This window comes from Anneissia japonica, unplaced genomic scaffold (genome assembly GCF_011630105.1).
Source record: "Anneissia japonica isolate Jap-2015-1 unplaced genomic scaffold, ASM1163010v1 scaffold288108_len519018_cov203, whole genome shotgun sequence".
Lineage (NCBI taxonomy): Eukaryota > Metazoa > Echinodermata > Crinoidea > Comatulida > Comatulidae > Anneissia > Anneissia japonica.
Genome location: NW_022728501.1, coordinates 462625 through 481378, shown reverse-complemented (window position 1 = coordinate 481378; position 18754 = coordinate 462625). Strand labels below are relative to the sequence as shown.

Below are 18754 nucleotides of genomic sequence, written 5' to 3'. Positions count from 1 at the left end.
TTTTAAACAATTGGTCAAAGAACCGTCGTGTAAAATATTATGAATGAAGATGTGTGGCGTCTGGAAAACTTGAACACGTCGATGAATAGATGTCAAACCTGCTTGTGTCGAGTGAGGTGTCTGTGTTTGTTTTTTATGACAAAATAACTTGTTTTTCTTAGGAAAATAGGTAAGTATAGTAACATATTTCGAGTTTAATATGACATTATTATCACAGTGAGAATGAAATGGAGTGAGTGAGAGAGGCTCCATCGAGAAGCACCTCCTATGCCTGTGATCGAATGAATGAACAGCCTCTCCAATCGCATTAAAACGTCTACTTATTTTCTCATTTTACAGGCGTTAGGTTGACGTAGGGCCTAACTATTGATAGTAGTTTATTTGTTAAAATCTGAGAGAGGAAAAATAATGGCAAGCCCAAGAACCAGGCGAGTTTTGAAAGACCTCCGCCTTAAACATAATAATAATGTGAGTACAAACAATATTATAATTTTTATGAATGATATTTCATAAATTTGTATTGTATTATGTCACTGGTGGTAGCCTAAGTGATGAATAAATGATTTTCCAAATAAATAGTATTAAAAAGTATGCTGTGGCTAGTGTTCTGGTGCCGGATTTGTTGTTTTCCGGGTCTAAAGCAATGGATTTCGAACAATCACAAAGTGAAGCACATGTTTACAAGAGTACACAAAATACTCTTTTCTATAATATCCCTCCCCTGAAATAGTACACAATGAATGTAAGGACTTATTTTTTTAAACCTTATCGGAGGAGGGCGGAATAACAATAAAAATAAAATTTTGTTTTCTTGTTTAGCAAATAGTTTTGCCAAAATCATCCAGACGAAGGAGAAAATAAAAATAAAATTTTATTGGTGAATGTAAAATAGGATGGTTAAATGCTTCAAATTGATATAATTAGGAAAAAATAAAAAAATAAAAAATTTAAGGCAGCGGAGGGTGTAATAAAATAAAGAAAAACTTTAATTTTTTTCTGAAATTTGCACTTTTTCGTGGAGGCGGGTGCGCTAATTGGCTAAAAATAATATTTTATTTTTATTTGAAATCATCAATATTTGCAGTCGGCAGGTTCGCTAAACAAGGTATAAAAAAGTCTTGCCTAATGCTGATGTATCAGTGGTTGTATTCATTAATACTAATGAGCAAAAAAAAATATTTTTTAGTATTTTATAACCATATTTATTAAATATTTTTGAAACCATCAGAACTGTTTCGAATGCAATGCCCACAATCCTCAATGGGTTAGTGTATCATATGGCATTTGGATCTGTTTAGAATGTTCAGGCAAACATCGAGGCCTTGGCGTTCATCTCAGGTGAGTTAACAAATATAGTGATACAATAGCTACCAGCCTGAAATATTAATAATATTACAGTAATGTCAAATTTTAGTTTGTTGTCCATGCCTTGAATGAAGACATGGGTAAAATTTTGCCAGAGGTTTTATACAACAAGATTGATTGGTGCCTCGTGACCTTATGAAACTGTTCCAAAACAAAATAATTTTCTTTTTTTTCCCTTTAGTTTTGTAAGATCAGTTACAATGGATAAATGGAAAGACATAGAGCTTGAAAAAATGAAAGCTGGAGGGAACAATATATGCCGAACATTTTTAAAATCGCAACCAGACTACGACCCAAACTGGAACATGCAAGAGAGGTGGAACAGCAAAGCAGCTGCACTTTTCAGAGATAAGGTCAGCAGTCAGCTTTGTAGCAGTGACGTATCTAGGGGTGCACGGCAAAAACCCCCCACCACCCAAAAAATATTCGTGCTCCGCCTCCCCCACCCCTCATTGAAAATAGTTGAAACAAAAAAAATTATGCTCAAGTAGTTAAAAATCACATAAAATCACCTTATTTTGCCTAATCATCGAGCAGCCTGCTACAGTACTTCATATTCACAATCTCCTCCCCCCCCCAATTTAAAGATTAACAAGGTTCACCAACCTAATCTAAGTATGTAAGATATTATACTGTGCCATCTTATTTAGATACTGATTTGTGTTTGCCATAGGTGTCTACCGAGGCAGCTGGCAAGACCTGGAATCAAAGCCTCTCACCTGCAAATAATCATGTAGCCAAGTCTTACGGCGGTCTCAAAACAGTTCACTCAGCGCCATCTTTTGGATCCATGTCTTCTACTAGTTCTAGCATCAGCTCTAATAATCAAAAGCAGTCACATGAATTTGAAGATTGGCTGAACACTGGTAAATCAAAGTAAGTTGACAATTGAAATTATTTGGCCAGCAGTTTCCATGAAATATCAACATTGAGGTCAGGGTTTTGAATGCTTTCGCTTGTGTCTTGGGAATGGGACTTTTACCTATATCTTTGTCTCTCTCCACCCAGGAATATAAATGGGTACCTAATGTGAAGTAAACAATTTAGAATGAAATCTGTTTTGGTAAGCTTAGGATGTGAATGAAATATGTTGCACAGTGAGTATGATTGATTTTGTATCCAGTAATCTAACATTAACAAGAAATATTTAATGAGTCTGGAATATTCTTTTCCTCAGAAAAGAAGCCAGTGCAGAGAAAGAAGAATACTTCTCCAGAAAACAGCAAGAAAATTCACTGAGACCTGAGTAAGTACAAGACACATCATTCTAGCAGGTAGACAGTATCATTGTTGGGTGTTATACAGTAAATAAATAAATTTTCAATATATTATATTATTGAAAACAATCATAATGTCATCATTTTAACTTCAATATAATTTTCCTGTTTCTGAGCTGGAAATACTTGTCACTAGTGCATTCTACACTGAGATAGTGATTGTTCTACCTGATAGTGACCATTTCTATGTATACAATTTATTATTGCTTATTATTAGCGTTGTTGTTAATACTGAAAAATTATCATTATCAGTATTGAGAAATGGTGTATTGCTAGATACCCAATTATACAGAATGGGAACATCAGGGCTGCCTAACAACTAAACACAATGCGAACAAAAGATCAAAATATTGTAATTATTTGAATAAACGCCCCCACTTTCAATAAACGCTCCCTCCAGAGCCTCATTTGGAATAAACGTATACATCGAATAAATGTCTCCCTCTCCACCGTAATGAAATATCAACATTGAGGTCAGGGTTTTGAATGCATTCGCTTGTGTCTTGGGAATGGGACTTTTACCTATATCTTTGTCTCTCTCCACCCAGGAATATAAATGGGTACCTAATGTGAAGTAAACAATTTAGAATGAAATCTTTTGACTGTAAACGAAACTAATGGAAGCAACATCATTCTCAACACATTCTATTAATAATCTACGTTACATTTTTTCTAACCTGGTTAAAATCGTGCAATGACACAAGTTGATTGTAATTATGTGATGTATTTCTACATTTACAGAGAAATTAAGGGCTGTTTATTTAAGTATATATACGTATCCAATTTACACCAAAAAAAAAAAAAAAATATCCCGTGATTAAACACCTCTCTCAAAAATTCTTCTCAACAATAGACACCCTGGGGCATTTATTTGAATAAACATGGTATAAAAAGTATAGTATATGTTATAACCAGTGTCCATTTAATCAGTAGAACTTTAAACTATTAGATCAGTATTCTAAGAGAAGGGTGTAGTTGATAGCTTCCTGTTACTGCTGATGGTAATGTCAATCCTGCAACTTCTGCAGTTACTACAGTATTACTTTGCTATGTCATTACTAGAAGAATACTTATTATCATTGCAGGAATTTACCCCCTTCCCAAGGGGGAAAGTACATGGGATTTGGCAGTGCACCAGCAGAAGCTGCACAGCAAAGCTATGGGGGAGATGAAATATGGCAGAGTTTATCATCTGTAAGTTTCATTTTATTTATTTATTTATTTTAATTTCTATATTCCATCTTCAGTACTTGGCAAGGGCGTCAATCCATTGGGAAAAGTGGGGGGGGGGGGGGGGTTGGCCAGCTGGGCCCCATTGAAATACTCATCATAAATTGTTTTTTCAATTTATCCTGGTAATCATAATCATGCCTGCTTACATATTTCATGCAAACTAACATTCATAAAAACAATGATTTATTATCTACTGATTAGCTTGTGACGTACTCAAACCATGAAAAACAAATGATAAACCACGTCCCTTCATGGATAAACTTACAACATTTACTCCAAGTCTCTTTGCATGTACAGTACTTTTAAAATCAATTAAGAGGTTTTCCCTTTTCTCAAATTTTTGAATTTCACATTTGTGTAAGTAGTATTTGCAACTACACTGTTGTGAGTGGAAATACACCGTCTAACTTACGATCAAAGAGGACTAAGGAGATAGGAAGCACACATAAAATTAGTTGGCATTTTTATTTCACAAACTTAAAAGGTGATTTACTTAATTTATCGTTATCATGATGTCAGGCGAGATTGCGTCAACGTAACATCGGAGTTTTTAAACTTGTGGTATCACTAATTAAAAAAGTCGAAATAGACAGACCTATCTTGTCAAAGGCTGTATAATCATTGTTTAACAACGGCTATATAAAATTCAGTTGACTAATTGTTTTGAAATTAGGATAAACAAGAATCTATGTATGCAGATAATATTGAACACTGGTATACTGTATGTGGGTCTTAATAATATCAAAAGGAATAAATCGTTTATAATAGAAATTGTGCTCTTTTGAGTTTGTAAAAAGGTTGGCCTAATATTTTTACACGCTTCTTATTTTAACAACTTACAGTACATTATTTTCATAATAAATTTAGCCTCTGATAACCGTTGCACCCATAAAATCGATGGAGTGGTTACTGAGATGGTTACAAAATTTACAAACAATTGCATTTTTAAGCAGTCTTGGTCCGGACTTGGAACAGAGCACAAGTGAACAGACAAAATTTAAGACAGTCATTTGTAATTGTGGTTGTTCTTTCCACTCGCTTTAAAAAGTGGGTTTTTAACTATAGGAAATTGGTGAAAAGTGTTCAAATGAAAAATATAAAAAAATAAAATAGGACAAAAATATGTTGAACAATCTGTTGCTCAGCCACTAAGGCATACAATATACATACTTTAAAATGTAAGCAACAGAGTTAGGATAATGCATAGGTACTACATAGTGTGGTTATACTTTGTACTATAATTCATGAATGACTGAAAGAATGAGCTACTCTTTTTTTTTCAATAATTCCTCTATTTTTGTACAACTTTCAAATCCTCAAAATAAGTCATATTTCTTAATAAATTTTTTACAGGGTTGGAATGCATTTACTGTAGGTGCAACAAAGGTCGCAAAGGCAACTAAAGAAGGGGTGAGTTTAAAAAAAAATATATAGTATGAAGGTTTGTTCAAGCTAGAACTCAAAGAAACTCATATTATTACCCCATTCATTGGATAAAGAAATTTACCAGTGTTGATGATGAGCATACTTTCGTTTAATGAGCAATTCAAAAGCTTCTCGATTATTTTGTACTATTAAGTAACTATCATTATTATTAGTTTAAGATTAAAAGTTTTATTGATAAAATTGTGAGTTACCGGTACTCATGTGAATAGACCTGCAGTTGATTTCTTGTCAGAAAAATGTATTTTTGGTTGCAATTCCTTTGTTGGAGCAATAGTCTTCCTATGATTTAGCTCACTCTTGGTAAATTTGGATAATCTTAAGCTTTCATTTATTGTTTAAAGGTATTTCTCTGTGAATTTCTGATTTTCATGATCTGATGGTACCAAAATCAACCAACCTTAAATGTTTTATTCAGTATAGTTTATAATCTTAAAAATAAATGATTATGAAATATAATTATTTAGTATAATATGTTAAAATATTTGTATAATGCAGTGGTGGAGCCAGCAGTTGGCAAAGGGGGTGCTGGAACAAAATGATTTTGTTGTTTCCTTCTATCTTACTGATGCTTATTTTTACATTATATTTGTCCTTATATTGCATTTTTGTACTTTATAAATTTTATTGACCTGGAGGTCAGAGTGGACCACTATTGGTGTTGGGTTTTACCCATGTCTTACTCTCAACCCCCTCCTGGTCATCTGAACAATTGTACATTTAATAATGATATTTCATAATTTGTTCCATTCATGTGTGAAATTCATAACAAATTAAATTAAATTAATATATAGATAATCAAATATGTTCTTTAATTGAGCTTGGCAGGGGTCCCAAGTTGGAATAAATCTGATCTGAATTAAATGAGCTTTCTCAACACATTTAATTTTATTTTGCTGCACTTAATGATACACATCGGCACTGACATCTATGAGACAATTGATAATGAAATAGTGAAGACATACCAATAAATATTGGTTATTTTCTGGGAGATTCTTGCTTGCTTGAGGGAAACTTGTGAACCCTGGTTGAGTTGTCCTCAGTTTTAAAGCATGTCTCAGGCAGTTTACCTCTCTAAAGAAAAGAAGTTTGAGTGGAGTTGAATAGCTTGGTAGAAAGTTGCTTGCCTTCTAATCCTTGGGCCTCAGGTTCAATTGCTGTCATGGTAACAGGATTTCTTTTCTCAAATTCACAACCAAAAGCAACTCCATTTCCTAAGCCTCATCATAATGAAACTTAGTCTCTGTGGAGCATCTTATTGTATGTTTGTTTTGTGAAGGGATTCCCACTTAGAAAAGTGATTAAGTTTGCTGTTTGGTATATCCTTGCCCCTTGGGCCTGAATTTTTAATAAAAAAGTAAAGCTGTCGCATCATGACCCCATTTTAAAAACAAAAACAAAAGCTGGTACCAATCCTTGGTTTTTATATGCCTTGTATTGGGACTTCAAATTGGAAGTTGTAAGTATTATTCCACATGGCATTTGTAGAAAACTAATATCAACATGTATTGTTAATTCAGATAGACTATAATTCAGAATGGATTTTTAAAAAAGAAAAGATTAAACTCCGTTTGTGAAGTGTCCTAGAACACTTTTCAGAAAGCTTACTAATTTTTAACTACGGCATTGTCACCGTGCCCTACCACCAGGTGACTATATTCAACTGACCATTAAGTGGTTCAGGTACACTGATTTTGTATAGAATGTTGATGAAAGCATTTTAAACCTTAGAATTAGTAATATGGACAAGTTCATTTCCTTGAAGGGGGGTTGTATTGAAATATTATTTAAAAATATAAATTCACCCTCCCTCTCCCTCCTCCTCCCTTCTTAATTTTTTGCCTAATCTTAACAAATATACTTTTAAAATAATATTGAAAATTAAAACCAATACTAGAAAAAGTAATTTTTAATTTTGATTTATTAAATGTTGTGTTTACTCGTATAATTGAAGTACATCAAACCATACACTAGATGGTTGATGTTTGCTTTTCACCTACTCATCAGTTTTTGGTCAATACACTTACAGTCGTCTGCATCAGACCAGTTTAGATCAGTACTATGTGTTGTCTCTTGTTTGTTGCAATATCTTTCTGTTTTTATGGAGTCGGTAAGTACTAGTGCATGATGATAAATAAACCAACACATAGAAAGTAGGAGTAAATTTTATGTTTAAAGTACAGTGTAATGAGTGAGCTGAAAATGTGTTAAATAAGATGTTGAAAGTTTCAGAATTTCTCATGCATAGTATCCATCTTTTTAATTCATGTGCAAATAGAGTTTAATTTAATTACAAAATTTGTTAATGTTTGAATGAACAGTTTTAACAGATCTTAAAAATCTTTCCCTATTTTAAAGTTTCTTCACATTTTTATTCTCCTCTTAGTGTTTGATGTTTATTTTTAAAAACTATTTTTTGACATTAAACATGTAATGTGGTGTTTTGTAAATTCCTATTCTTAAGCTTTTAAATCTTGCTGAGTAAGTCATTTTTCTGTTTATATTTTATGTATTACAGACAGTAAAGTTCCTTGAATCTTGAATAGAGGACAATTAAAAATATGATTGGTGTAATCAAAGATTTTTAAGATTTAAGAGTCTGAAATAGATAATAGTTATGTAGGTTTTTGTGTGAAAACTACAGTCCAATGATAATAGTAATTTAATAAATACATTTTAAAAATATTATGAACTACTATATTATTAGTGTTTTGGTTTTTGGTTGAATAGAGTATAATGTTTGAGAGTGTTGAGACTTGAAATTGAGTGGGTAGCAATGATTAAATTAGTAATTATTTAGGCAAGGTAGTGGCAGTATGTTTGAGAATTAACAAGGTTGGTACAGAGGTCAGTACATAGGTACAGTTTTCAGTAGTAGGTAGCTGAGTAGCTAGTTACAGTATAAAACTATTTGGCTTTAAGAGGCCAGTGGGTTAGTAAATTTGGTAGGTATGGTGGTTTGGTTGGTAGGTAGTCAGGTATGCTGGCAAAATGACAGATAAATAGCATAGGGTATTTCATTGATAAGATGATATAATAATCAATTATCACTTATGGTATATAGATCAAATGATCACTGATTTTAAATATTTAGCTACAGTAACACAGAAGTGTCTTACACATTTTGAATAATAAGGTATTAAAAATGATGAAAATGGTTAATTTTGGAATAAAATGATGATTTTTTTTTTTAATAAACTCTAAGGTATCAAAGTTGTTGTGCAGAACATGCCATAGTGACCCACACAGGAATTATCGTATAACAATAGGTTCTTTCAATTCTTGTTTGATCTCATGCATTATTGATAACAGTTATTTAAAATTTTGAAGGCTAATAGTTATTTAATCTACTGACAAGGTCCATAAATATCAGATGACTTTGGTCAGGAAAAGAACAATTTTACAAAATTTTAAATCATTTTAATTTGAGATAGTAGTTAGAAACAGAGAAACCCTTGTAATTGTTTTCCTTTTTTACTGCATCATTATAAATAGATATTTAAACACATTTTCCAGACTTAGGCATGCTCTAAGAGAGTCTATAGAAGTGCCATCAATAAAAAAAAATCACTGCTCAGGCCCAACCATAGTGGAGGGTAATAGTCTTCTCAAAATGATTATTCCTTCAAAAATTATTTCCAAATAGTAGAAGTATTTATTTTGCTGCGTTTCTTATTGATCCTTTGGAGTATGTAGATAACAACACTTGAAGTTGAAATATCAGATTTAAAATTATAAAAAAATCAGACTGGCTGATGGCAACACAACCATTTTTTTTCCCTGCTTTATGCAGAACAGTATTCTGCCAAATCTGCTGATATTATTAAAAAGGAATATAACATGCTAAGAGAGAGAAGGTAAGCAAAGGTTGTGTTAATGAAAAGCCAACCTGAAAGAGAATAAGGCAGGCAGACAGACATAATCAATTTATAGGGAAATGTTTTTTTTTTCATAAATTTAGCTTCATGTACATTCAGTAATGATTTTTTGCCATGGTAACCAGCTAATTTTGGTTTATCCTTGCTATGGTTAATCTTCCATGTAAATTATATTCATGTATGGTACAGATACATACACTTTCTTCTGTAGCCTCATGTTGGTTGCTCATCAGATTTATGTTGTATTTACATGAGATTTTGTGTGTAGAGTGTTACTTAGTAACGATAGGGGCATTGGTGATAGCTAGAAAATAAGGCTGTTTCAGTACAGGTAAATGTATGGTTTACTGTCAGTTGGTAAATATCAGGTATGCATTTGAATATCAATTTTATTATTGACAGACATTATAGGAAGTATTGTCAGTGTTATCATTGATAGTCATTTATTATATTATTTTAAGTACATAGGCAAATGATTGCCAAAAGCAAACCTAATCGCTGTCGTATACACCTTATCGGGTGTTTGTTGTGTTGACATTGGTAAGAGTGTGGGTTGTACCCAGTGCTGGCATCAGCAGCGGCAAGGGGGCGGGGGCGGGCACAACTCATTGGACCAAAAAAGTTTTAAAATATATTCTTTAAAAAAGAATTATTTAGGAATAATTTGTGGTAAAATATCTTGGAACAGCAGAAAATGGCAGAAAATTACCACTTTTTTGAGGTGGCTCATACTAAGGCTGTACCCTAGTCCCCCCCCCCCCACCTGTTCTCTGTACCATTACTTTATCATTTGTAGACATGAGGTATAATTTGTACTATGAATTTAGTAATTGGCGCATCTGAATGGATCAGTATATAATGCTGTCATCTGTTCCCATTATGAATCCAAAGCTTAGAGCACACTGCATCGATATCCACCATGATTCCATGAGTGATAGTTGCAATGCTGACGGCCGCTTGGTGCAGAGTGAATTGTTTGTGATAATTTCCTGTTGTTGATTGTTCTTTTATTCTTGTCTTATTTCACTTTCAGGCAGTAAAATTTGGCTCCGCAGCTTCACAAAAAGTAAGTATATTTTTTTTTTTCATATATTTATACTTTGTGTGTTTTATTTAAAAATGTTAGTGATAATTCATTTTTTCTTATTCATGAATTGTATTTATTTTAATAATTATAGATTTATGTATACCAATTTTGTAATATGAATATATATTATATATTGTACATATATAAAGGAAGGATAAAACATGGTTTCATTTTTATAATTTTATTTATACAAATAACTTTTATTCTTATATCTATTTTCATGTCACTTGTCCAACACAGAGTGTGATGCATCATTTTCAAACCAGATAGACCCAATCCCCTGCCATTATTCCCTTTCCCACAGCTTCTTATGGAGTGTGAATCTGGATTCTGTATAACATTTCCTACTACCAACGTTTTCCAAATTTATTGAATATGACTATGAGCCTACACTTTTTTTATGCTATTCACTTGTGTTGCATGTCTATACTATGCATCATGGACCAAAAGAAATGGACATTTTTTATATCAAAAATTGGGTCATTGGTTCCATATTTAGGATCATATCCACATTAATATTTGTATTTACCCTGTCAATCAATTAATCGTTCACTAAGCTCTCAAACTACCAAAGGAAGGAGCGTGACATACCTATTCTAATTCAAGAACCATCATTTGATGACGAGGTAGTATATATTAATGCACTTGTTGTTCTATATCAGTCACTAGTAACCTGTTCCAAAATTGATCACGCAAGTGGAAACCATTATTAAACTATGGTGTATATATACTTAAGCTTAGTCTGGTTCATGTGTGCCTATTTTTTTTCTGTTTTGTAATGTGTAAATATTCTGTTAATTCTCTATCAGTGGTTTGTTTTCCGTACGAAAAAAGATCCCTTATTGAAACCCGTTTGCTGCACTAGGGTGTAAAAACTTAATTCTAAGTGTGGTTTGTGTGTGCAATTCTATTTTTGTTTTGTAATGTCATAATTATGCATGATTGTAATCTGTATTAGTGTTTCAAATTGTGGTAAATTTGAGTAAGCCAGTATTTCCTGGCAGAGGTAATTGCCTTCCAACCCTTCATTAAATAATAATAAATTCCTTAATTTGATATTAAGACACTTAATATTGTGTTAATTAATCATGGTATCTTCATTTTCTTGTAATTTTTCTATCCCCAAATGGCCGCAATTTGAAAAAGCTTGCCAAAGAATATTGCTAAGCCCAGCTGAACAAACATGATGAACTAAACAAATATTTCGGGGAATCCTAAATAAGTCCCTTCATTTTAGTATTATATGTGAACCAGGGCATTGCATTATAGTTGTAATTGATTATATTGATCACTGCATTTACTTTTTTTATAATTACAGTCAACATACTGTTTCTACTCATTTATTTTAACCTTGTCAACCTAATGCTCTGTCCAGACAAATTTTCTTTGACAGAAAACTATTGTATGCCCATATATAATCATGATGTGCCTATATATGGTCATGATTATGATGTCATCATGACCATATTTAGGCATGTCACATGTTTTTGTCAAATAAAATTTGATAGTCTGGACAGGGCTTAAGTAATATGCATCTGTACTTTTGTTCTGCAATGAAATTGATGTCCTTGCTTGTGCTCTATTCACTACCATGTTCATTGTCTTGTATGTTGATGTCCTCCATTGCTTATTGAATACACAGCCTTTAGTCAATCAATCCATGCTGAAGCAAACTTAATCACTTCATTATTTCTCAATGGTATCGTAAAGCCGCTAGACAGTGATTTGGTTCACTTTTTGGCAATCCTGTCCGGCCAACTGAGTGTTATTTTTTCCTCTCTCTGTTACTTTGTGTTTTCCTCTCTCTGTTACTTTGTGTTTGTCAGTTTAGATGTTCTTTGAACCAAATAAATGAAATGAAAAAAGAAATTAATTAAATATTTACTTATAATACATGGATTGTATGGAATACAGTATGTAGCTAGTAAGGGAGCATCAATTTTTCATTATTTTCAAGAGATTACAACACATACTCTTTCTGTGACATCACCCCTCCCCCCTCCCACCTCTCTCTCCTCCCAAAGAAGCACATAAAAAATTCATTGTGATCATTGTGAGATGATAATTTTCTTCGTTTTCATAATAATAATAATAACAGACAATTTCAAAAGGCTTACAGATTAAAGACAGAGTTTATTTATCAAGTTATTATAGCCTATCCTCATTTTAAACAATATATAACAGATTAGTAACTACTAAATTTTTCAAGCAGAATTCTAACAGAGCTGTTACTACTAGGCTTGGGCAACAAGGAATCAATTGACTAAGTGGATAATTCACTTTCACCTATGTGAGATTCTAAATCCTAGCCTCGCTTAGGATTACTCCCTTAGGGCTGATATATCTGTGCCCTAACTTGGTATACATTTGTTTTTTCCTAACCTGAATCATATCAAATTTACTGCAGAATACATGAATATATTTGTGAATACATTTCTAAAATAAACACTTCTTCTACCAAGAGTCACATGATCAATTCAACCTATTATCCAGTAAGGCAGACACATCAAATGCAACATCACGCATCACTTTCATGCATTATGTCAAAGCCACTTAAGTGTTATTGATAGCAATTTAGCTTACAATTCAACAAGCTGACTTTACAGTGTTGGTGAAAATATAAATCTTAACACTGGAGAGACCTGGGAATCCAGGGGCCTAGATTAATTTCAGATCAAATTTAATTAATAATTGTCAGCATGTTGTGTACACATTTTGTCCTAATTGTCAAAAGTAGAGCATGGAGGTTATATTATTGGTATTAAGTTCTTTCTGACAACGTTCATTGCCATTTTAAGATGCTTACACATTTTGTACTTAACTGTTTCATGTCAGCTGTATTTTTGTATGGTAGTATCCTCTATAGCTCATATATTGTTAATGTGTGATTTATTGCTATTTATACTCTTTCATTGTTAATTTTAATCTTTTTTTTTAACTTCCCTTGCATGTCTACTATTTAACAGGTGCATATATTCCCATATTATTGTTTTTATTATTTATAGTTCATTATGACAGAATTAATATATTTATAGTAGATTTGCTACGGAAGTTTCCTGAATCACTTCAAAAATATTGATTATAAAGTATAATCTACCAAAGTATAATTTACCTATTACTGTTAGCAGAACATTTTCGTACTGGACAGTATAATTTTTGTCTAATAAACTTCTCTTACAATCAATTTCTATCTTATTTCTATTTATAAGAGAGCAATATAAATGCTCAAATATTATTATTATTATCATTTTCTTCAGACTCAAGAGTACGCAGAAAGTATGAACAAGAATGTAATAGCTCCGACCAAAACAAAGGTGAACGACGGAACTCTTTGGACTGATCTGTCATCTGGAACAAAGTCATGGGCTTCAAAGGTAAATAACACTAGTAAAACTTATGGCAGTTTAAAATTAGGGACAGTATAGTCAGTGGGTAGAGTGTTTAATGTTATTTCTGGATCTGGTATACACTTTTGTTTATTATTATAGGTGGCATCATCAACACAGAAAGGTTGGAAAGATTTTTCCAAAATGTTAACAGACAACCCAAGCAGCCATAATGCCCTAGAAAACACCTCACCATCTGATGACCCCTTAATTGATTTTGGGGACTGGGACGACAAAGAGGAGCGAGAGCGTTTAAGGTAAGGAAAGCTTTTTGAAGACTAAACTATGTTTAGCTTTGTATTTAGGTGTGTGTGTTAAAAGAAGAGAAGCTGAAAATGGCAAGCATGTTTACCACATTGTTTTGGTGAGGTGTGTGCACCGATTTTTCAAGCAATAACATGAATGCTCATAATAGTGTATTTTCATTTTCAATAGGCTTCAAATTATTTGTTTATTGATAATGATGATGTGCAAATACTTTTTTAATTTGAATCGTCTTGCATTAGATCACTTGATCCTCATAAAAATGACACCCCTCTCCTGCATAATGAGCCATCCCCATCGAGGCAAAAGAGCGATGAGTGGACGAGCGATGGATGGGGGTGGGGTGAGAACGATGATGAAGCCATTGATGACAACCCATTTAATCAACAAAAAACCAAGTTGGTTAGCGATGGCTGGGACTCTTGGCAGGAAGAGGAAGAAGGCAATCTGTTAATAGACAAAAGGTACAAAATATTTCAAACAACTCAGTTAAAATAATAATAAATTGCCATCATTATCATGTATTATGCTAACAATTTTTCTTTATTAAAATCAGGGGCGGCACCAGGAATCCCCTGACGAGGGGTCCAAGCTCCCCGACAAGGGGTCCACACTCGAACGTTATGACCAAATCATCTTAGTGAGTCCAGGGGCGACTCACAGAAATTTTGGGCACATATACAATATGAATGCGGTAGAAATTAAGGAAATTACATAGATTTTCTTTTGAAAAATAAACTTTTAAGTCGGGAAACATTGATAGAATAGATAATTTGATAGAAAACCATGCAAATTAAGAGTCCCTCTGTCAGGGGTACAAATCCCCTGTCGGAGGTACCAGCCCCCCAGTGCTGCCCCTGTTTAAAATACATGTTAATCTTATCTTTTGCTTAAATCTCTAAATTTTTGTAATCATTTCAGTAAATCAACAAAACACTCAAAGAAAGCAACACTGGAGGACACCTGGGATGATGCAGGTGGCTGGGATGATGCAGCATGGGAAGCAATTGAACAAGAGGTCAAGAAAAAGCCCTTGACCAAATCCAGTAAAAAAGATTGATGATGGCCTCAATCCAGAGGCTATTGACCCTGGATGCTTTCCAACAGCATGCGACATATCTTACTACTATTGAATATAAATATAAATATTTTAGGAACATCAAATACAAAGGGTTTACATTGTATTTTGCACCTTATTTTATCAGGCCTATTGCAACAAAATATCAAAATCTGTTTTATAGTGGCTCTCCTGAAAAGCTGATATCATTGGCCGTGTTTCTGCGGCATTGAATTATCATACAGATATCAGAAGATTAGAACCAATCACCAATGGACAGGTTAGGATAATTACATTTTAATAAGAAAAAGATAATCGCTTTGATAATGATAATATCAGCAGTTTGTGAGAGCTACTTTGAAATTAAATAAGTTTCATAAAGGATTATTTATTGATTTATTTATTCGGATATAGAAAAAATATTTATTGGCAGCAGCAAGGCTGAAATGAGGTCGTGTATGTATAATACAATTTAAATAAACACAATAACCTTGTTCAACAACCTATTAAATTTGATTACTACACATCTGTATTCCAAAATTCTAAAAAATTACATTTTACAGTATTAAAGTGGAGAGAAAAACAGAAATAACCAGTCAATTCACCAAAATAAATTGTCATGAGAATATCAACTTGAATTCTATTTGAGGTTTATTTCACAAATTCCAAGTGAAAGCCAATGGTTTTTATGCAGTTGTACATAGGGAGCGGTTGATGGATTGATTTCACTTTAAACCGCCATTGTGGAATTTGCTTGTTTTTCGAAAACGCACTTTACCTACAGTACGTTTGTCTCTCTCCACCCAGGAGTATAAATTGGTACATGTTAGTATGTTGTAGAATTTAATGTATTGGTCTGTCAGTAGTACGTGGCTAATATACTTTCACTGCAGTGAAGGTTGCCCTTTGTGCTAATTTGCCAATTTATAGATCAAATGACCAGGATTTGAGAGTTTTTTTTTATGTGCTGTATAAGTTCTGAATATTTATTATTAATATGTAAAAATATCATACATTAAAAATTAATTTAAAACTTGGCACAAGCTTGCCTTCAATGATAGCACTATCAAAAAACAAATCCTCACTCCACAAATACACCTAGTTATACTTCTTGGGTTTTATTATTATGATTGTTATATTATTGCTTTTAAAGATTACACAGTCGACATCATTGATTGATTCCTGTTGGTTCATCATACATTTGAGACCTTTGCATTCTACTAATTCACCATGTAAAAACATTTTGATTTATTTTGCAACTTTTCAATATAACAAACACTTGGATCCCATTTTTATTGGGCCTTGACCATCTTCCCAGCTCTCAGTCTCACAAACAGATTCTTTATCTGCTGCCCTCTCTAGTGTGGCAAGCATCTTCAATCCAGTATAGGTAGTTGAACAGGGTTTTATGTGTGTTTGGGTCCACCTCCATGTGACATCTTCCCACAGAAAAGTTCACTTCTGAATTGATGAAAATACACAAAATTTTAATTGACTATATCATTTTTGTAAATGTAATTTTTCCTCGCATTATCAATAAAGAAGTTTTTAAGGCCCTGGAAATTAATTAATTATTTCAATCATAAAAATAATTTCAGTAAAGTATTGTTTGTTATTATTTCTTTTGTTGGTGTTGTTATTATTTCTGTTATTATTGTTCATATATTTTTTAATTATAGAAAGTATTCTTTCTAAAATCAAAATGTATTAGTATTTATTTTAATATTATATTGTGCATGCTATTATAGTGTACTGTAAATGTTGTGCTTCATGGGTAGCAGTGGGCATGCTACTCATGTACATGCCTTTGAATTGTTCAATATCTTCTCCTTAGGTGATTAGGAAGCTTTCAGTTTCCGCGACGACACAACTCTAAAATGGATTCACTCGTGCGTAACCGTGCTATGTTCACTACACAATGTAGATTTGGCCAAATTTTGAACTAGAATCCACACGAAGAGAATCAAAAACTCCCTATTAATAACTGCTTTTTAAACCCACCTCGTATCCCTAACTTCCTGAAAATATATACGTTTAAATTGTTGGAAGGATACTTCCAGCTATTCTATAAGTGAGGGTATCAAACACTCGAATAATTCTTAAATATACTATCTTGGTGTTAAGCACATAAGCTAAAAAACATTTTTAAATGAATTAAATATTTTTAATTCATTGTTTTATTTGAAAATTGAGAATACTTTCCTCGCCAAATAATAGATGCATGATACTTTCCTGTATTCCTTATATTATAAACTGTCAAATTCTCTAGTCATCATTCTAGGGAATTCCATAGCATGTACCTATTAATAATTATTATTATTAATAGGTCCATGTCATAGTAAGTAAACATCTGTAAATTAGTTTTAAAAAAATGAATTGTTTAAGGTTCTATTACTGACAATATATCTTTAATATACATTGAATGGATGTTTAGTGCAATGGGATGGAATGTTTTATAAAAGAAAGCATAGCCACATTAAATGGAACATTCTATTTTTCAGCGTATGAAAATATTCTATCCCATTGAATAAAATGAGAAATATTTGTTTTATACACCTCCTGTATAAAGATCATCTGCAATAGCCGGGTTAAAACATCAAAGCAAACATGGTGTGGCCGCAAATTATGTCTACATTTAGGCATGTCAATGACTAAAAATAAATTGTATGACAAAATTACACAAAAAATATTCAAAAAATGTCTTCATCTGTGCAATGTACGCTTCTTTTATTGAATAAAACCATTAATCCCATGTGACCTGTAATCATCCAATCACATGGCAAGAATCTACGTAGGTGTTGTACAGTATATTATTAACAAATAACTGCTTATAACTTACAGTAGGATAAATCATTTATGTAAAAATACATACACAGGTGGGTATTCTATGTTTACCACTGTGTTCAGTAAATGTTTATGTAATTTATTAATTAGGTGAATATTATTATAAGTTGTGAATAATAAATAAATTATGAACATAGAAAGCCATTGAAGGTCAGTCCTAGTTCATGTTCTCCCATCTAATTAATCTTTCTGTCAGTAGGTAATAAATTTTATGTACTGTACAAACATTATGGTTTTGTATTTAATCAGGATTGGGCGAGTGTGAATGCTATCAGTACAGTATTGAAGAAACCATGTAGTGCTGCCAATCAAGAGTCCTGCATCCAGTGATGGTATCAGGATTTGCCCAACCGGGGGTCTGATGTTCTCGACGAAAAAAAAGTGGGTGTGGTTGGGCGTCGCTCAAAATCTCTCAAAAGTGTTCCAGAGGCGAAGCCCCTGAAAAACATGACAATTTAGGAGTTTCAAAGGCTTATTTAACCGATTTGAATCTACTAATAGGTATAAAATGCCAATATATTTTTTTTCTTCCCGACGAATTGTGGTTTTTCTCCCCGACGGGCCCCGGCACCCTTGCTGGCGCCACCCTTGCATGCATCACTACATATTGTCTGTGTCATTGAGCAAGACACATTTGCCTATCTTCACTCAAGAATATAAATGAGAAAGGTGGTGGTAGTGCTGAATTATGTGCATAACTAAATAACAAGGGAAGGAAGTTGCACATTCTGAATGAATAATTCTGTATCCAATAATCACAAAAGTCTCCAGTTGAAGCAGTTGAGCCAAGTGCGCGTTTTTTATTTCATTTTTTGTAGATTGTGATTTTTAATACAGGACCGCATATTTTCAGTAGAAATTGTGTTCTTTCACATACATTGCATTGTTCACATGCAGTTCACATGTTTATTACCTTTCTG

The 18754-nt window shown here is 32.9% G+C and overlaps 1 protein-coding gene across 2 annotated transcripts; it reads left to right on the top strand.

The window, feature by feature from the left end:
* Nucleotides 1-38: 38 nt before the first annotated feature.
* On the top strand, nucleotides 39-18061 carry LOC117114188 (ADP-ribosylation factor GTPase-activating protein 1-like). Of its 2 annotated transcripts, XM_033257765.1 has the most exons (14): nucleotides 39-169; nucleotides 340-468; nucleotides 1229-1338; nucleotides 1547-1718; nucleotides 2039-2241; nucleotides 2543-2611; nucleotides 3728-3836; nucleotides 5229-5285; nucleotides 10230-10262; nucleotides 10841-10909; nucleotides 13541-13657; nucleotides 13772-13926; nucleotides 14176-14397; nucleotides 14855-18061. In XM_033257765.1, exons 2-14 carry the CDS (start codon nucleotides 409-411, stop codon nucleotides 14991-14993), a joined length of 1515 nt encoding a protein of 504 aa, XP_033113656.1. In that variant the 5' UTR covers nucleotides 39-169; nucleotides 340-408; the 3' UTR covers nucleotides 14994-18061. The 2 variants fall into 2 exon arrangements, with proteins under 2 accessions (XP_033113656.1, XP_033113658.1); XM_033257767.1 differs by lacking the exon at nucleotides 10841-10909 and having other exon boundaries at nucleotides 40-169.
* The last annotated feature ends 693 nt before the right edge of the window (nucleotides 18062-18754 follow it).